The sequence below is a fragment of the Carcharhinus amblyrhynchos genome, chromosome 25 (genome assembly GCF_965287045.1).
Source record: "Carcharhinus amblyrhynchos chromosome 25, sCarAmb.v2.hapA, whole genome shotgun sequence".
Classification (NCBI taxonomy): domain Eukaryota; kingdom Metazoa; phylum Chordata; class Chondrichthyes; order Carcharhiniformes; family Carcharhinidae; genus Carcharhinus; species Carcharhinus amblyrhynchos.
Window position 1 is genome coordinate 5,078,581 of NC_137348.1, and position 21,027 is coordinate 5,099,607.

Sequence of the window (21,027 nt, forward strand, 5' to 3'; positions counted from 1 at the left end):
ATCGGCGCTGTGGCTGCAGTTCCGCCTCTGGCCGCCGGGTGAAGCGCCGGCGCTGTGGCTGCAGTTACATCCCCAGACGCCAGGTGAAATATCGGCGCTGTGGCTGCAGTTCCGCCTCCGGCCGCCGGATGAAGCGCTGGCGCTGTGGCTGTAGTTCCGCCTCCGGCCGCCGGGTGAAGCGCCGGCGCTGTTGTTGCAGTTCCGCCTCCGGCCGCCAGGTGAAGCGCCGGCGCTGTGGCTGCAGTTTTTGCGGCCCCTTTGCGAGGCCGGAGTCGGTTTTTAGCTCAATCCTGCCGCCTAGGCCGCGGATTCTCCTCTATCCGCTTCCATCGGCCACCGGATCGGTGTCGGTTCCTGTCTGTTGTGTGGATTGTGTCGGTTTAAACCCCGGGAAGAAGCCGAGGTCGGTATTTCTGAGGTAAAAGGTCTTTTCTTAGTTCAAATCCCGGGGCTTTCGACCGCTTTGTTCCCGGCGGCATCCGGCCGCCATCTTCTCTCCCAATTCCCGGAGAGAAAAAACTCGGGAAAACCCGACCGGGAAAACCGGCAGAGCGAAGGTGGGCCCGGCCGCCAGTCCCTCCGGACACTGACCCCCCCCCCCCCCCACTTACTGGACACTGCCCCACGCAACCCCACTCCCGACACTGGGCACTGCCCCCCCCGGACACTGGGCACTGCCCCCCCCGGACACTGGGCACTGCCCCCCCGGACACTGGGCACTGCCCCCCCCGGACACTGGGCACTGCCCCCCCCGGACACTGGGCACTGCCCCCCCCCCGGACGCCGGGCACTGCCCCCCCCGGACGCCGGGCACTGCTCCCCCGGACGCCGGGCACTGCCCCCCCGGACGCCGGGCACTGCCCCCCCGGACGCTGGGCACTGCCCCCCGGACGCTGGGCACTGCCCCCCCCCCGGACGCTGGGCACTGCCCCCCCCGGACGCTGGGCACTGCCCCCCCCGGACGCTGGGCACTGCCCCCCCGGACGCTGGGCACTGCCCCCCCCGGACGCTGGGCACTGCCCCCCCCGGACGCTGGGCACTGCCCCCCCCGGACGCTGGGCACTGCCCCCCCCGGACGCTGGGCACTGCCCCCCCCGGACGCTGGGCACTGCCCCCCCCCGGACGCTGGGCACTGCCCCCCCCGGACGCTGGGCACTGCCCCCCCCCGGACGCTGGGCACTGCCCCCCCCCGGACGCCGGGCACTGCCCCCCCCCGGACGCCGGGCACTGCCCCCCCCCGGACGCTGGGCACTGCCCCCCCCCGGACGCTGGGCACTGCCCCCCCGGACGCTGGGCACTGCCCCCCCGGACGCTGGGCACTGCCCCCCCCGGACGCCGGGCACTGCCCCCCCGGACGCCGTGCACTGCCCCCCCGGACGCCGTGCACTGCCCCCCCGGACGCCGGGCACTGCCCCCCCGGACGCCGGGCACTGCCCCCCCGGACGCCGGGCACTGCCCCCCCCGGACGCCGGGCACTGCCCCCCCCGGACGCCGGGCACTGCCCCCCCCCCGGACGCCGGGCACTGCCCCCCCCCCGGACGCCGGGCACTGCCCCCCCCCCGGACGCTGGGCACTGCCCCCCCCGAATGCCGGGCACTGCTCCCCCTCTAGCCGCTGAACCACCCCCCCCCGCCTAGACACTGACCCCCTGTCACTGATTCTCCCTCCTAGCCCAGACTTTGATTTCCTTCTCCCGACACCGACCCCCCCCTTCCCGACACCGACCCCCCCCTTCCCGACACCGACCCCCCCCTTCCCGACACCGACCCCCCCGTCCCGACCACCCCCCGTCCCGACACCGACCCCCCCCCCGTCCCGACGCCGACCCCCCCCCCGTCCCGATGCCGACCCCCCCCCGGTCCCGACGCCGACCCCTCCCCGTCCCGACACCGACCCCTCCCTTCCCGAGACCGACCCCCCCTTCCCGAGACCGACCCCCCCCTTCCCGAGACCGACCCCCCCCTTCCCGAGACCGACCCCCCCCTTCCCGAGACCGACCCCCCCCTTCCCGAGACCGACCCCCCCCATTCCCGAGACCGACCCCCCCCTTCCCGAGACCGACCCCCCCCTTCCCGAGACCGACCCCCCCTTCCCGAGACCGACCCCCCCCTTCCCGAGACCGACCCCCCCTTCCCGAGACCGACCCCCCCTTCCCGAGACCGACCCCCCCGTTCCCGAGACCGACCCCCCCCTTCCCGAGACCGACCCCCCCCTTCCCGAGACCGACCCCCCCCTTCCCGAGACCGACCCCCCCTTCCCGAGACCGACCCCCCCTTCCCGAGACCGACCCCCCCTTCCCGAGACCGACCCCCCCTTCCCGAGACCGACCCCCCTTCCCGAGACCGACCCCCCCTTCCCGAGACCGACCCCCCCTTCCCGAGACCGACCCCCCCTTCCCGAGACCGACCCCCCCCCTTCCCGAGACCGACCCCCCCCTTCCCGAGACCGACCCCCCCCTTCCCGAGACCGACCCCCCCCTTCCCGAGACCGACCCCCCCCTTCCCGACAGTGACCCTCCCTCTCCCCCCCCTCGTGACACTGAACCCCCCCCCCTTCCGCCCTCCCTAGGCACCGGGCACTGTTGCCCAGGGCACTGACAACCCCCCCATGCCAGGCACTGCCCCCTCTTTTTGGACACTAGACATCTCCCACATCAGATCTCTTCTGGCCAACCTTTCTAATTCCCTTCCCCCTGACGATGACTCCCCCACCTCTGGACTTCCTTTTGACCCATCTGATATCTCCTTATTCTTTTCTGTAATTTATCTTGGAGGATTTGAGTATGGGGATAGGGATGTTTTGCTGCAATCATATAGGATGTTGGTGATGCCACTTCTGGAGTTTGTGTGGAGTTTTGAGAAAGGACAGTAGGACTAGGGGGCACAGCCTCAAGATAAAGTGGGGGCGGTTTAGAATGGAGTTGAGGAGGAACTTCTTCACTCAAAGGGTGGTGAATCTCTGGAATTCTCTGCCCGTTGAGGTGGTGGAGGCTGCCTCGCTAAATATTTTTAAGACGCGGGTTGATGGGTTTTTGATAAGCGAGGGGATTAAGGGTTATGGGGAGAGGGTGGGAATGTGGAACTGAGCCACGACAGATCAGCCATGATCTTATTGAATGGCGGGGCAGGCTCGAAGGGCTAGATGGCCTACTCCTGCTCCTATTTCTTATGTTCTTATGTTATCTGAGGAAGGATGTCCTTGCTATAGAGGGAGTGCAACAAAGGTTTAGCAGGCTGATTCCTGGGATGGCAGATCTGTCATATGAGGAGAGACTAAATCAGTTAGGATTATATTCATTGGAGTTTAGAAGAGTGAGAGGGGATCTCATAGAAACTTATAAAATTCTAACTGGGTTAGAGAGGTTAGGTTCAGAAAGAATGATCCTAATGGTGGGGGAGTCCAGAACTAAGGGATATAGTTTGAGGCTAAGGGGGTAAACCCTTTAGAGCTGACGTGAAGGGAAATTTCTTCACCCAGAGGGTGGTGAATGTGTGGAATTCACTACCACAGAATGTATTTGAGGTGAAAAAGTGAGATTTCAAGAAGGAATTTCCTTCAGCTCTTGGGGCTAAAGGGATCAAGGGATGGGGGAGAAGGGGGAGGGTCAGGATATTGAATTTGATGATCAAAATGAATGGCACAGCAAGCTCAAAGGGCCCAATGGCCTACTCTTGCTTCTAGTTTTTGTTTTTCTGTGTGGGGTGTCTGGTTTGCAGAGTTTGGGGAGGAGGGTGTAATTTCTAGGTTGGTGGGTGCTGGGTTTACGAGTTAAGGATGTTTCTCCCTGTTGCTGTTCCCCAACATTGAGCAGAGTGGGAAGACAGTGAGTTATCTTGTAATTACTGTTTGCAGTTATTCAGCCTGATTTCTTCAGTTGCTGTTATGACTTTGATAATGCCTTGCCTTCATTCTGTTCCCATCGTCTTATTCCTCAGACTGAAGAATGCATGATCGGTACACCCTGCTTTGGCTGATGGTGAGGGAGATTGCTGTATAAAGCACAGAGCAAATTCTCTGCTTCCCTTCAAGTACTCTCACTGGATCTGAGGCAGCCCACAGAATGTGTAGAGAGTGCAGCAGACAGAGCCTCTAATCAGTGTCTCATCGGAGAGACAGCTCCTCTGCCACTGCAGTACTCCCGCAGTACTGACGCTAAGTGCCAGCTTTGATTCTGAAGTTTAATCTCTGAGGAGATATTGGAGTCACTGACTCTGGTTCCTTTGGGCTTTCTGAACTTCCAACTGGAACTGCAGATTAAAAGCTTTAGCCTGCTGCTACATAGCCTGGTATCTAGGTAGCCCAGGATCCTGTGCCTGCATTGACTCACTGTTGAGACTCTTTATGTCATGTGGAGGGCTGGCATAGAGCAGCCAGGCAACAGGTCTCGACAAAGGTCTTCATTTGGAGCAACTTGCTTTAAAACTAATCTTGAGTTTACAATATCATAGGAAATGATCCCTATAACGAAAAGGACTTCTTTCTGTGTCTGTTGTTATGGAGGCGGAATGTTCTGTGGTGTCCCCAATACACAGCTCAGTCTTTAGTGAGGGATTGCAGTGAGGTCCTGACTGCCCTCCTAGAATCATACAGCAGTAAAAGAGGCCATTCAGCCCATTGTGCCTCTGCTGGCTCTTTGGATGAGCCCCACATCCCTGCATACTTTTTCTTTTGAACTATCTATCTGGTTCCTTCTGAAAGTTGCCACTGAATCTGTTTCTGTCACCCTCTTGGGATGTGCATCTTGCCCTAGTCTCCATACAATTAAAATCTCTAAACCTTGGTACCATTTACGTAAAATCTCTTCATCCTTTCCAGCGCTTTGAGCTCGTTCCTGTAGTGCAATGTCTAAATGAGATCTGAAGCTGAGGCCTATGATTTGTGTTGTGCACAATGAGAATTTCAATTTTTATTATTGTCAAAAATAGCTATATTTTCTCCTCTTGTCTCTCTTACTCTCAGCTCCCAAACCTAATGGTGGTAATCTGTCTCAAAGGAACAGGAGGAGGCCATTCAGCCCCTCAAAGATTCTTCTGTATCTCTGTCTTGGTTCCATATCCCTTGATCCCCTGCCTGATGTCCAATACAAATCCATTGACTTTAGCGTTGAAATTTTCAATTGACCCCCAGCCTCAGCAGCTTCTTGGGTGTTTGTGTGTGGGTGAGTGGATGAGTTCTAGATATCCACTCCCTGCTCTGTTCGAAAGTTTCCTGACATGACCCCTGAATGGCCAGGTTCAAATTTGAAGATTTTGCCACCTTGTTTTGGGCTGCATCACCAGAGAAAACACAAAATCATGGCAAATAAGATTATTCCATTTTCCAGTCCCAAAAGTCACATCTTTGCATATGCTGGGTGTATAGGTTGATCCCCACCTTTGAAGCCACGATATTCTGTACTTGCATTGATAGCCTCCATTTCCCACCCAACAAATACACTTTTTACTGACCAGTACCTTAGAACTGGATGCAGGGAATCGAGGAGGTGATGCAGGTTGTGTTGTGAAATTGTGAAGAGTTTAATAGAACATAGAAAAATTACAGTACAAACAGGCCCTTTAGCCCACAAGTTGCACCGATGACATCCATACCTACTAGGCTTACTTATAATCCTTAATTCTATTAAGTCCCACGTATGCATCCGGAAGTCTCTTGAAAGACCCTATTGAATTTGCCTCCACCACCTGTGTAGCAACCATTCCAGCCCTTGGAAAAAGCCTCTGAGAATCCACCCGAGCTATACATCTCAACATCTTATACACTTCTATCAGGTCACCTCTCATCATTCGTCTCTCTAAGGAGAAAAGACTGAGCTCCCTCAACCTATCCTCATAAGGCATGCCACCCAATCCAGGCAACATCCTTGTAAATCTCCTCTGCACCCTTTCAATAGCTTCCACATCCTTCCTGTAATGAGGTGACCAGAACTGAGCACAGTATTCCAAGAGAGGTCTAACTAGGGTCTTATAAAGCTGCAACATTATTTCCTGACTCCTAAACTTAATCTCTCGATTGATGAAGGCCAGTACACCATACGCCTTCTTAACCACATCCTCTATCTGTGAGGCCGATTTAAGAGTCCTGTGGACCCGGACCATATGTATGTGGCTATTCTGCGTCAGATGTCGATGACATTTCAAAATAGTGACCACTCACACCCACACGCCTGATTCACTTTTACACTCGGTGTTTCAGGGGGTTTATTTCAAAGGTTGACTTGTACAACAACATTGATAGTTGTATCTGTTCATTTCAACAAATCTTGAAACACCTTAATTGGATCACCCCTTAATCTTTCTTGGGGATACAAACTCTTCGCCCATCGACTGTACCCTTTCTGTCCCATTCCCCTGTTTGGTCTCTGTCACCCTGCAACTTTATTCCCTCAAGCACCCATCTAATTTTTTGAGATTATTTCAGCTTCTGCACCCCTCTTGGGCAGTGATTTCCAAGTCATTACCTCTCACTCTCTCTAATCTCTCTTTCCCCCCACACACCCCTCCCCTTCCCTCCCCGGCACCTCTTGCCCAAAAACTTCAATCTGTGTTCTGTGATCCTGACAATAACTTTCCTTTTAACTACCTGATCGAAAATTGTCATAATCTTGTCCACCTCTATCAAATCTCCCCTCAATCTCCTCCTCTAAGGAGACCAACCCCAGCTTCTCCAAACTAACCTTGTAGCAAAAATACCCTATCCCTGGAAGCATTCTGAGAAATCTCCTCTGCGCCCTCTGAAACCCTATAACACAAACTCCAGTTGTAGCCTAACCAGAACTTTAAAAGGATTCAGCATAACTTCTTTGCTGGTGTACTTGGTGCTTCTGTTCATGAGGCCCAAGGTCCTATATGCTTTTCTAATCACTCTCACACACAAGCCTGCAGATCCCTCTGTCCCTACAGACTATTTAGAACTGCGCCATTCAGACCGTATTACCTCTCACAACTGGGGAAGTAGTGGTGTTGTGGTATTGTCACTGAACTAGTAATCTAGAGCTGGTCTGGAATTAAAAGTCTACTGATGACTATGAAACCATTGTTGATTATCGTAAAAACCCATCTGATTCACTAATGTCCTTCAGCAAAGGAAATCTCCTGTCCTTATCTGGTCTGGCCTACATGTGACTCTGGATCCACAGCGATATGCCCCCAGAAATGGGCAATAAATAACAAATAAAGAAAAATTACTCTCTATCATTTTGTGTGGCACTACCACCATTTAAATCTAAAGGTAGAGTGGATCAGCAGTTCAAAACTTCAAAACTGGCATCCATGAGGTTCATGGTGGGAGGGATGTCCGAGGTAGATTCTTCACTCAGAGAGTGGTTGGGGTGTGGAATAGACTGCCTGCTGTGACAGTGGAGTTGGATACTTTAGGAACTTTCAAGTGATTATTGGATAGGTACATGGAGCACTCCAGAATTCTAGGGAGGGGATAGCTTGATCTTGGGATTGGGCATAGCTTGGTACAGCATGGAGGGCTGAAGGGCCTGGACTGTGCAGATATGTTCTATGACTTGTGCTCCAGAACTTACCATGTCCCTAGCCAAGCTGTTTCAGTCACAGCTACCCAGCAATGTGGAAAATTGCCCAGGTATGTCCTGTACACAAAAAGCAGGATAAATCCAATTCAGTCAATTAGCAACCCATCAGACTACTCTTAATCATCAAAGTAATGGAAAGGGTCATCAACAGTGTTACCAAGTGATACTTACTCAGCAATAACCTGCTCACAGAAGTTCAGTTTGGGTTCTGCCAAGGTCACTCAGCTCCTGACCTCATTCACAGCCTTTGTTCAAACAGGTGAGAGTGGCTGTCCTTGACAGCAAGGCAACGTTTGACTGAGTGTGGTATCAAGGAATCCTAGCAAAACTGGAGTCAGTGGAAATCAAGGGGGAAACCCCAGGTTGAAGTCATATGGTTATAGTGGTTGGAAGTCAGTCATTTCAGCTCTAGGACATCACTGCAGGATTTCCTCAGGGCAGTGTCCTAGACCCAACCATCGTCAGTGTTTCATCAATGACCTTACTTCCATTCTTAGGTCAGAGCGGGGATTTTCATTGATGACTCAGTATCATTTGCACTGAAGTAGTCTGTGCCCAAATGCAACAAGACCTGGACAATATCCAGGCCTGGGCTGACAAGTGGCAAGTCATATTCTTACTATTACTTATTCTATTACTTATACTATTACTTATTACATATTCTTACTATTACTTACGTGGCGAAAAACTGCAGCAGGCGACGGTGCAGAGGGACCTCGGGGTCCTTGTGCATGAGTCACAAAAACCCAGCCTGCAGGTGCAGCAGGTGGTCAGGAAGGCTAATGGGATGCTGGCCTTCATAGCGAGGGGGATTGAATATAAAAGTAGGGAGGTCTTGCTGCAGCTGTATAGGGCATTGGTGAGGCCGCAGCTGGAGTACTGTGTGCAGTTTTGGTCGCCGCACTTACGCAAGGATATTTTGGCCTTGGAGGGAGTGCAGAGGAGGTTTACTAGGCTGATGCCAGAGTTGAGGGGGTTGAGCTATGAGGAGAGGCTGAATAAACTCGTTAGAGTTTAGAAGAATGAGGGGAGATCTCATTGAGACATATAAGATGATGAATGGGATGGATAGGATAGAGGTGGAGAGACTCTTCCCGCTCAGAAAGGACAGTAGGACTAGGGGGCACAGCCTCAAGATAAAGGGGGGGGGGGTGGTTTAGAACGGAGTTGAAGAGGAACTTCTTCACTCAAAGGGTGGTGAATCTCTGGAATTCTCTGCCCGTTGAGGTGGTGGAGGCTGCCTCGCTAAATATTTTTAAGACGCGGGTTGATGGGTTTTTGATAAGCGAGGGGATTAAGGGTTATGGGGAGAGGGCGGGAAAGTGGAACTGAGCCATGATAGATCAGCCATGATCTTATTGAATGGCGGGGCAGGCTCTAAGGGCTAGATGGCCTACTCCTGCTCCTATTTCTTATGTTCTTATATTCGCACCACACGAGTGCCAGGCAATGACCATCTCCAAGAAGAGAAGATCTAACAATTGCCCCTTGACATTCAATGGCATTATCATTGCTGAATCCCTACTATCAACATCCTGAAGGTTGCCATTGACCAGAAACTGAACTGGACACAGCCATATTAATACAGTGGCTACCAGAGCAGGTCAAAACTGGGAATCATGCAGTGAGTAATGCACCTCCTGACTCCTCAAAGCTTGTCCACCATCTTCAAGGCACAAGCCGGATTGTGATGGCATACTCTCCACTTAACTGAATGAGTGAGCTCTCACAACATCGAAAAAGCTTGACACCATCCAGGACAAAGCAGCCCACTTGATTGCTACCCTTTCTACAAACCTTCAATTCCTCTACGACCTATGAATGGTGGCAGCCGTGTGTACCATCTCCAAGATGCACTACAAGAACTTATTGGCAGCGTCTTCCAAACTCATGACCATTACCATCTAGAAGAGCACACCTGGGAACTTCACCGCCTGGAGGTTCCCCGCAAGTCACTCACCATCTTGACTTGGAAATATATTGGCCATTCCTTCACTGTCAAAATCCTGGAAATCCCTCCTTAATAGCACTCCTTCACCACGTTGTCTGCAGTGGTTCAAGAATTGGAGATTCCAGTGTTGGACTGGGGTAAACACAGTAACAAATCTCACAACACCAGATTAAACCTGTTGGACTTTAAACTGGTGTTGTGAGACTTCTTACTGTGGTTCAAGAAGGCAGCTCATCACCACTTTCTCAAGAGCAATTAGGGATGGGCCTATCCAGTGACACCCATAATCCCATAAATTAATTTTTAAAAACTATTCTGCTAAAATGTATCACCTCACATCTCTCTGTATTAAACTCCATCTACCACTTGTCTGTCAGTTCTGTCAGCCTATGTCCTGATGCAGTTGATTAGTATTATTCTTGCGTTTTGTCATATCTTCATGTGTTGTATCATCAGTTAATTTTGAAATGTTACTCTGTTTTCCAATATTTGTATAATCAGACACAGCAGTGGTCCCAGCACTGACCCTTGGGGAATACCACTGTCCACTATCACTTAGTCTGAAAAAAAATTTACCATGACTTGCTGTGATCTGCCCTAAATATATTTTTGAACGGTAAAGGAATTAAGGATTACAGTGATTGGGTGAGTAAGTGGAGCAGAGTCCACTTACCCATGATCTTATTGAATTGTGGACCAGGATCAAGGGGTCAGATGGCTTACTCCTGCTCCTAGTTCTTATGTTCTTATATTCTTATGTCCTAAAGGCAGAAGAGGCCTTTTGGCCCATCAAGTCTGCACTGACACATTAGAATCACCCTGAACTCCCATCTAATCCCATCTGCTAGCACTTGTCCACAGCCCTCAACGTTATGATGCCAAGTACTCATCCAGATACTTTTTGAAGGACGTGAGGCAACCCGCCTCCACCACCATCCCAGGCAGCGCATTCCAGAACGTCAGCATCCCCTGGGTAAAAATGTTTTTTCTCACAACTCCTCCTAAACCTCCTGCTCATCACCTTGAATCTATGTCCCCGCGTGACTAACCCTTCAACTAAGGGGAACAGCTGCTCCTTATCCACTCTGTCCATGCCCCTCATACTCTTGTACACCTCATTCAGGTCACCTTTCAGTCTTCTCTGCTCCAGCGAAAACAATCCAAGCCTACACAACCTCGCTTCATAACTTAAATGTTCCAACCCAGGCAGCATCCTAGTGAATCTCCTCCGTATCCCTTCCATGAGCTTGAATTCTGTTGACCCAGTCTTTTATGTGGAAAACAATAGCGTTAGGGGATATGCTAATTTGTGCTGCTGAATATTGGCCCCATTGGGCAGTTGCACAGTCACCTCGAAGACAGGAGGTTGCGAGGATTTGAGTCTCTTAGCTCAGAAAACAGATTGAACCAATTGTTTATTCCATGCCTGTTGTGGGATTTAGCAGTGTATTTTCATACAGCAATCTCCACAACAGTGGCTGCACCTAAAGATTAATGGCTTTGGGATATTCTGACAGATGTTTTGAAAGGAAACCTGTTATTCTGTTTTCCTGCTCTCTCTGGGATGGCACATCTGTGAATGTGGGCGAGGACATGTTCGCACTCTGATGTTTTCCTTCTGCCTGTAAGAGTGATGTGCCCCAGGTTAATCTGTGGAGGCATGTCCTGTGCTGTCAGTATCAGAGATGGGAAGGAGAGAGACAAGCTCCCCATCACCCGCGTACACACCCCACCCACCACACACCTCATTTCACTGTAAATCCTTCAGAGACTGGAATTTCTGTCACTTGCCTATTTACTAATGTTTGATGTGTTGGACTTTTCCTGTGTCCTTTTCTGATCACTATCTTGCATTTGATTTCGAGCAGCTTTAGAACTCTGTCCAGGTTGGACAGCCAGGTGTGTTGCTGGGTAAATCATTTTGAATCATGTGGTTCTGCAAATCTTCGTGGTTTGGCAGTTCTGGATTGGCTTCAATGCAGTCAAACTCTTCCAGTGTTTTTGCCTTGCAGGGCAGGTCAGGAAGTAGGATATTAGACAGGGTGGGGAGTCATTGTACAGCTGTTGATCTCTGTGCTTCCCTGATTATCCACAATGATGTGTTGAGGACAGTGTCAGAGCATTTTGTGTGGCTGCTGTCAACTATTCACAGTATTCTGCTGATGACTGGTCAAGAGCAAGACCAGCAATATGAAGATCCCCACCTACTGCCAGATAGTTTCTGGATTATGTTTGCTGTGTTCTTGGTCTGTTCTGTGACCATGTTCAGGTGTTCTCAGTATGAGGCTGCAGAGAGTCATAGAGGTTTACAGCATGGAAACAGACTGTTCAGCCCAACTTGTCCTTGCTGCTCCTATTTTTTTAATCACGAAGCTGTCCAGTTTCCCGTGTTTGGCCCATATTTCTCTATAGCCATCTTACCAATATAACTGTCTAAACACTTTTTAAAGCATTGGGGAGATGGTGGGGTAGTGGTAATGTCACATGATTGTGTAATTCACAGACGCAGGCTCTTGCTCTGGGGATATGGGTTCAAATCCTACCAGGGTAGATTGTGGAATTTTAGGGGCAGCACTAAGGTTACCATTGCTGCCTCACAGCACCAGGGTCCTGAGTTCAATTCCTGCCTCGGGTCACTGTCTATGTAGAGTTTGCACTTTCTTCCCGTGTTTGCATGACTTTCCTCTGGGTTCTCTGGTTTCCTCCCACAGTCCAAAGATGTGTGGATTAAGTTGATTGGCCATGCTAAATTGAACCTCAGTGTGAGAGGGTTAGCATGGTAAATGTGTGGGGTTATGGAATTTGGACCTTGGTGGGATTGTGGTCAGTACAGACCCCATGGGCTGAATGGCCTCCTTCCGTGCTGTGGGGATTCTATGATGAAAGACAAAATTGTACCCGCCTCTACTCTCGCAACTTGATCCGGATACTTACCACCGTCTGTGTGAAAAAAATTGCCCCTCTGGCCCTTTTGTATCTCTCCCCTTTCACCTTAAACCTATGCCCTCTAGTTTTAGACTCCCCTATCTTTGGAAAAAGATATTGACTATATAGCTGATCTATGCTCCTCATCATTTTATAGACCTCTGTAAGATGCAGTCTAGAGTGCCTGAGGTATTCGGGATATGACTGGTTTGGTGAGAAAGGAGAATTGGAGTTCATTGTCTCTTTGTGATTCTTGTCTATTTCTTTCATGCGTGCATCAACATTTTGAAGGGTTTTAATCCTGCAGTTGGAGCTGTAGAGAAGCTGTTCCTTCTATTTACCTTGCAGAATGTACTGTTGTGTGGTTATTTTTAAACCCTTACAACCTGAATTTGGGAGGTTGATTAATGCATTTTTAAAGAAGTAGCTATCAACTGCAATCAGCGTTTGACAGAAGAGTTTAAATAAATTTACCTTCCCTCTTGTACCCCCTATCCTCTTTTGATGGTTACTAGCTTGTGTGTTGCTTTGAGCAATGTGGTTCTGAACTAGTCCCCTCATTGAGGCTACAACAGGATGATTGTCCTTGATGCTGTGGGTGAAAAGGATTCACTGCTTCTCCAGGCCACTTGCTGAATACCAGGAAAAACTCTTGTTCTGAAGACTAGCTCCATGCCAGGGCATGAACTGTCTGAGGAAATGTCGCACTGTCTGAGGCACTATCTAACAGTGATACTAACCCAGATCACCCAGGCCCCATCTATTGGTTTTGGTGGATCTCAGAGACCTCGAGATCCAGGCTGTGGTCAGTGTTCCGTCCTCAGCGAACCCTATCAAAACTCAGTTGGCTGGAAAATTTTCTTGCTTGCTATTTGCAGAATTTTGCTTTGTGCAGTTTGGTTGCCATATTTGTCTGATTAGTGACAATTGCAACACTTCAAATGGAATTTTTTGAGGTCAAATATGGTTAAATGTTTGTACAATGGGAAGTCAGCAGCAGTTTGCGTTGGAATGTCTAGATTACTTAGCTCCATTATATTCTGCATTATCCCTTTTTTGATCAAAGTGAATGGTTTAATGACTTTCTTTCAAAACTGAAAACTGGTAGGATTAGAATTTGAGATGAATGTTGAGACAGGGTTATTGAGGGTTATGGAGCAAGGGCAGTTAGCTAGGGCTGAAATATAGATCAGCTGTTGTTGACTAAACAATTCACTCCCCTTTCCATCGATTACTATCATCTACCCTTCTCACTGTAAAGTTTAATCCAGTCCCTCCCCTTTTTATCGATTGCCCTCACTTACCTATCTCACTATAAACCTCATTCCAGTACCCTCTTCATCAATTAACATCACCTCCCCATCTCACTATAAACCTCAATTCTTCCACCATGAATTCATGCAGCTGGACTTCTTTATATGAGTAAAAATGTTCTATCTGACTCTTCCTTCCCTTGCCTGTGTGTTGTGAGGTTTGAACCCTTCTCTGTACTGTCAGTAATTTTATTAGCAATCTCGATTGTAAAGTTCAAATTCGTCATTGTGTTGATGAAATTCACCATCGCCTTCAACGTGCCAACTCAGCCTTCGATCAGTGGAGGAATAGAATATTTGAATATCAGAATGTCAAACCTGAGACTAAGTTCATGGTTTACCCGGGCAGCAGTGATCCCGCACTTCGATATGCTTTGGAGACATTCGGCATTGGAGATGTACCACCAGTGATGACTTTGTAGGATCTTTCAAATCCGATAGCAAGAAAAACAATCCAACAGCAACGCCCTCTCCCAAATCAACTTACCTAACATTGCGGTACAAATCAATCAAAACCAGCTCCACTGGTGTCTGATACCAAACACTTGAAGCAACTGTTTCACTAGACTTCTGCTTGACAGGAGAATCCCAGGAGGATGCTAGACATGCTTAAGAGATGTTCTCAAAGCAGCCGTGGGAATCTGAGGCTTGTGAGTGACCAAAATGGAGTAGGCTCTTTAGAGAAGGTACCAAAGACATCAAGGGGCTTTGTTGGGAACATGTTGGTGTGTGAGAGAGTGTGCACGAATCTCCAATCAACTCATCTGCTTCGCCCTTCCAGCAGCACCTACCCCATATGGAAAAATGCCATCCTCAATCCTGAGGGACTGCTGAAGATGAAGAGACCTTAAATTGATGACTTGAGCTTCTTCCATAAAGAGACAGGCCCAACTTCCTTCTTTGAGAATTATTATAATTTGACATTTCCTCAGGGCAATATGGATTGGATGCCCAGACTTGAAGACAATGCAGGCAGCTGCCCTGACCTTTGACCTGAAAGATTTTCTGCCTGTTCTTGTCCTGGTCTGTGAGGCAAGGATGATGTTTGGATCATGATTGTTCTTCTGAAAGGCTGGTGGTCTCTTGCTCCATCCTGGTCCAGTGCAGTATTGCTAATTATGGTTCATCTCTGTCAAATCAACCTCGTTCCAATCTTTGTGAGCGATTTTCCAATAATTTTGTTAATCCTGGCATTAAGCTTGATGACTCTTCATAGAATCCCTAGAGCGCAAAAGGAGGCCATTTGACCCATCCTGTTTGCAGAGATCTCTGTTAAGTGTGAGGCAGTTGAATCCAGTTGCAAGAGAATCTGTAATTGTGTCTTCTGGTCCAAACTCGTGCAGAATCTTGGACTGAGTATGAAACTTAAATGCTTGATGGAAGACTATGAGGAGAGGCTGAATAAACTAGGCTTGTACTCGTTGGAGTTTAGAAGAATGAGGGGAGATCTCATTGAGACGTATAAGATGGTGAATGGGATGGATAGGATAGAGGTGGAGAGACTCTTCCCACTGAAAAAAGACAGTAGGACTAGGGGGCACAGCCTCAAGATAAAGGGGGGGCGTTTTAGAACGGAGTTGAGGAGGAACTTCTTCACTCAAAGGGTGGTGAATCTCTGGAATTCTCTACCCATTGAAGTGGTGGAGGCTGCCTCGCTAAATATTTTCAAGAAGCGGGTTGATGGGTTTTTGATAAGAGAGGGGATTAAGGGTTATGGGGAGAGGGCCGGAAAGTGGAACTGAGCCACGACAGATCAGCCATGATCTTATTGAATGGCGGGGCAGGCTCGAAGGGCCAGATGGCCTACTCCTGCTCCTATTTCTTATGCTCTTATGTTCTTAAAATCCATTGTTGCTCCTTTGTATTAATATCTGATTGAATCACTAATGGTCCCATATTCACTGAAACATAATCTTTCTTACTGTCAATAGGTTCACACTCTCTTCTGTCAAGCAGCGTCACTTTTTCATAGGAAACTTCAAGGGGTGGTGTTCATGGTAGAGCTTCACTGAAACATCGAACAGACTTAATGCAAATCCTTAAATAAGTGTTGCTTAAACACTATTTGCATCAAGTTAAACTGCTATCCAGTTTGCGAGATTAGTTGAGAAAGTTATTCGTTACTATTTTATCACTGAACTTCCTTGAGGGAGGGAAGTACTAGGATACTAAAAGGGATCATAGTAAATGTGTGCTGGAGAAGCAGTGTCATAGATCGCTGTCTGGGAAACACGACACTAAGTCTTAGCATTGTTCCTAAGTGTTTCCTTCTGAGTGGGCCCTGCTCTGTAAAACTTGGTTCAGTCTGCTTTTCGTTGTATTTCCCACTTCTTCTCCTGTAGCTGTTGGGTTGTTGCTGTATTACAGTTCCAAAGTCATATTCTGCCCAAGAGGCACCATCTATGACAGTGGATGCCAGTAAGCTGTTAATTCCAAGGTGGATATGAACACAGATACGTCTGCTCCTGTTCACACAGTAGAAGAGATCAGTGGATAACAATCAGGAGCTGGAAATGGCTCCAGGCCAGGTTGATTGTAGAGAACTGTGAGTTAGATGTCACCGTGGGAGTTATGTGTGCATTGTAAGTGGGAGCTTTCAGCACTCACCGAGTGTGGATTGCTCAGTGGGCAGCACGCGCACCCCTGACTCAGAGGGTTCGTTCGACAAGAGAGGACATTCATTCTACAAGAGGTTTAAAGGTGCTGGGGAGCAGGCACAGAGGAGATGTCAGGGGTAAGCTTTTTACTCAGAGGGTGGTGGGTGAGTGGAATCGGCTGCCGTCGGTGGTGGTGGAGGCAAATTCATTAGGGTCTTTTAAGAGACTTCTGGATGAGTGCATGGGACTTACTAGAATTGAGAGTTATAGGTAGGCCTAGTAGGTAGGGATATCATCGGCGCACCTTGTGGGCCGAAGGGCCTGTTTGTGCTGTAGTTTTTCTATGTTCTATGTTCTAACTGCTTTATATTTGTTTATAAAGTTTAAAGTTTATTTATTAGTGTTACAAGTAGGCTTACATTAACACCGCAATAAAGTTAGTGTGAAAATCCCCAAGTCGCCACAGTCCAGTGCCTGTTTGGATACACTGAGGAAGAATTTAGCATAGCCAGTGCACCTAACCAGCATGTCTTTGGGAGTGTGGGAGGAAACCGGAGCACCCAGAAGAAACCCACACACATATAGAAAAAAAATTTGAATATTTTTATAATTGATACTTTTCTCATCCCCATTCCCCATAACCCCTGATCCCCTTATAAATCAAGAACCTATTTATCTCTGACTTAAAGACACTCAATGACCTGGCCTTCCATAAATAAGACCAATACTTTACCCAGTATTCTAGATGTGGCCTTGCCAATGCCCTGTATAACTGAAATATAACCTCTCTATTCAGTTCTCCTCACGATAAATGATAACATTCTATTACCTTTCCCAATTACTTGCTATGTTTGCATACTAATCTTCTGCGATTCATGCAGAAAGATGGAACAGGCTTGAGGAGCTGAATGGCCTACTCCTTGCTCATATGTGCACTAGGGCATCCAAATCCCTCTGCATTTCAGAGCTCTGGAATGTCTCATCATTTTGCTACTATGCTTTTTTTATTCTTCCTGTCAAAATAGACAATTTTGCATCTTCCCACATTATGCTCCATTTGTCAGATCTTTGGCCAGTCGCCTCTACCATCTGTGTCCCTTTGTAGCCTCTTGCCCTAACTTTCTACTAATTTTTATGTCACCATCAAACTTAGCAGCTGTCCCTGGCCCCTTCATCCAAATCATTTCTATAAATTGTAAATCGATCTTTATGTAGTTCCATTCTGTCTGTTGGGAGGAGTAATCCCATTATGAGGAGGTGTTGTGGTGTAGTGGGTAACTTCCCTGCCTTTGAGCCAGAAGCTCTAGATTTGAGTCCCACTTCAGGACTTAATGGCCAAGGACGTAGCACTTACAATGCAGTCAAACTTGTAAAATTCTTCCAACAGGCACTAGATGGTAAGAGCGGCAGAGATTCCCAGTCAGCTATGTGTTGGAAAGAACATCGGAGCCTCTGCCATCACTAGCCGTAGCTCCAGATTACAACATATATGTAGCAGTGCATTTTCACCCTGTAACTCTGACTCCTTCGGCTGCCTGGATCACTATGGTGTCAACAGCACAGGGTTCAATCTTTGTTCTGCCTCGAGTGAATTCAGGATCTGCCCCCTTTTCTTAATCTCTGATGAAGGTCGCAGCACTGTGGGTCTGACCTGCCTTCGGGCAAAAAACTGAAGAGGAGTCCAATATTTCTATGTATTTACTTTTCTCAGGCAATAATCAAAAAACAATGTGAGGAGCAACTAACTCAAGTATGTCTATTGAAGAAGGATTAGGCAAGAATTAGGGAGCATAAGATGGGAACAGAAACTGTCAGCTAAAGGCACGAATGAAAAATGGAGCTTGTTCAAGAAACAAATACTGCGTGTCCTTGATAGGTATGTCCCTGTCAGGTAGGGAGGAAATGGCTGAGTGAGGGAACTGTGGTTCACAAAGGTGGTTGAATATCTTGTTGAGAGGAAAAAGAAAGCATATGTAAGGATAAGAAAACAAGGTTCAGTTGGGTCGCTTGAAGGTTACAAGGTAGCAAGGAATGAGTTAAAAAAAAGGGCTTAGGAGAGCTAGGAGGGGGCATGAGAAGTCCTTGGTGGGTCGGATCAAGGAAAACCCCAAAGCTTTTTACTCTTATGTGAGAAATAAAAGAGTGACCAGGGTGAGGTTAGGGCCAGTCAAGGATAGTAGTGCGAACTTGTGCATGGAGTCAGAAGAGATAGGTGAGGCATTGAATCAATACTTCTCTTCAGTGTTCACAAAGGAGAGGGGCCATGTTTTTGAGGATGAGAGTGTGATACAGGCTGATAGGATGGAGGAGGTAGATGTTCTGAGAGAAGACGTACTGGCAATTATGAAAAACCTGAGGGTCGATAAGTCCCCTGGGCCAGATGGGATACATCCTAGGATACTTTGGGAGGCAAAAGATGAGATTGCAGAGCCTTTAGCTTTGATTTTTGGCTCCTCATTATCCATGGGGATTATGCCAGAGGACTGGAGAGTGGCAAATGTTGTTCTTCTCTTCAAGAAAGGAAATAGGAATGACCCTTATAATTATAGGACAGTTAATCTTACTTCGATGGTTGGTAAGTTAATAGAAAAGTTCCTGAGGGATAGGATTTATGACCATTTGGAAAGATGCAGCTTAATCTGGGATAGTCAGCACGGATTTGTGAGAGGTAAGTCTTGCCTCACAAATTTGATTGAATTCTTTGAGGAGGTAACTAAGTGTGTAGATGATGGTAGAGCAGTTCATGTCGTATACATGAATTTTAATAAGTTGTTTGATAAGGTTCCCCATGGTAGGCTCATGAAGAAAGTAAGGAGGCGTGGAATGGAAGGAAATTTGACCGATTGGATAAATAACTGGCAGTCTCATAGAAGACAGAAGGTGGTGGTGGAGGGAAAATTTTCAGACTGCAGGCCAATTACCAGCGGTGTACCACAGGGATCAGTGCTGGGTCTTCTGCTATTCGTGATTTTTAGCAATGACTTGGAAGAGGGAGCTGAAGGGTGGGTTAGTAAATTTGCTGATGACACCAAGATTGGCGGTGTAGTGGATGAGGTGGAGGACTCTTGCAGGCTGCAAAGAGACATTGATAGGATGCAGAGGTGGGCCGAAAAGTGGCTGATTAACCCTGATAAGTACGAGGTGATTCATTTTGATAGGACAAACTTGAATGTGGATTACAAGATCAATGGATCAACAGCAAGGTTCAGAGGAATGTGGAAGAACAGAGAGATCTTGGGGTTCATATCCACAGATCTCTGAAGGTTGCCACTCAAGCGGATAGAGCCGTGAAGAAGGCTTATAGTGTGTTAGTGTTTATTAACGGGGGTTTGAGTTTAAGAGCCGTGGGGTTATGCTGCAACTATACAGGACCTTGGTGAGACCACATTTGGAATATTGTGTTCAGTTCTGGTCACCTCACTATAAGGAGGATGTGGAAGCGTTGGAGAGAGTGCAGAGGAGATTTACCAGGATGCTGTCTGGTTTGGAGGGTAGGTCTTATGAGGAAAGGTTGAGGGAGCTGGGTCTTTTCAGAGCGGAGGAGGATGAGAAGCGACTTAATAGAAGTTTATAAGATGATGAGAGGGATAGATAGAGTGGATATGCAGAGACTACTTCCTCTGGTGAATGTAGCTGTTACTGGGGGGCATAACTATAAGGTTCATGATGGGAGATATAGGAGGGATGTCCGAGGTAGGTTCTTTACTCAGAGAGTGGTTGAGGTCTGGAATGCATGCCTGCTGTGATAGTGGAGTCGGACACTTTAGGAACTTTCAAGCAGTTATTGGATAATCACATGGACACACCAGAATGATAGGGAGTGGGATAGTTTGATCTTGGGTTCGGACATAACTTGGCACAACATGGAGGGCCAAAGGGTCTGCACTGTGCTGTACTGTACTATGTTCTATGACTATAACTCAATCGTTTGGGAAGTACTCATCTTGCTGCAATGGGCAGGAAGATTCCTGCTGACACTTTTCTTCAGTTTGATGTGACTATTTCTAACCTGCAGCTGCTAGCCAGTTTTAACACTTGTACCCAAATGCAGTCAAAGTGTGGACTCCACCATAGAGAATTCATTGTGTCATGCTGTCAAAGAGTCTGTGCTGCTGAGGAAACCCTGGGTTATATTGGATACTGTTCAGTGCTTTTTGGGAACAGCAGTGGGTTTCCTGTGTGTAGGTTGGAATATACTCAGATGGAAATTTGGGGGTAAAGCTTATTTCTGAACAATATTTCTGTTTTTATTCCCCCAGTGAGGGCACGCTCTCAGCGGTGCTGAAAACAACCATCATACTCGATGACATTCCAGCGCAATGTCAGATCGTTTGGGGCAAACTACCAAGGGGAAGGATGGAAAATCGAAGTACTCCTCTCTCAGTCTGTTCGATAAATACAAAGGAAAGTCACTAGAAACCCAGAAACATTCAGGAGGTGTGTAACAAAAAAAATTCACCCAGATACACAGTTACTGGGACTTGTGGTTTACGGCGTATATATTTCTCAGTTCTTTTTTTCCAAGCCCCATTTTTATTTCCCGGGTTATACTAGAGATGGTTCTGTGTATGATTGTCACTCTGTAACTCCTTGTCAGTTGCTGCTGAGGCTGATCCTGAGTGCCGTTGCAGTGTTGAGACGTATATTCTCCTTCATGTGCTCTCTGTCTGTAAACCTCTCTATCTTTTTCTTGGTCTGACT

General features: G+C 48.2%; 1 protein-coding gene across 5 annotated transcripts in view; it reads left to right on the forward strand.

Annotated features, from left to right (window-relative positions):
- The first annotated feature begins 233 nt into the window (after nt 1-233).
- prrc2b (proline-rich coiled-coil 2B) overlaps nt 234-21,027 on the forward strand; it is a 78,165-nt gene continuing 57,371 nt past the window's right edge. For 4 of the 5 annotated variants that reach the window (XM_080212346.1, XM_080212349.1, XM_080212348.1 and 1 more), the window contains exons 1-2: nt 234-418; nt 20,586-20,763. In XM_080212346.1, coding sequence (XP_080068472.1) covers nt 20,646-20,763 — 118 coding nt within the window. In that variant the 5' untranslated portion in view covers nt 234-418; nt 20,586-20,645. The remainder of the gene's footprint in view (nt 419-20,585; nt 20,764-21,027) is intronic. The other variant, XM_080212347.1, reaches the window with a different exon arrangement.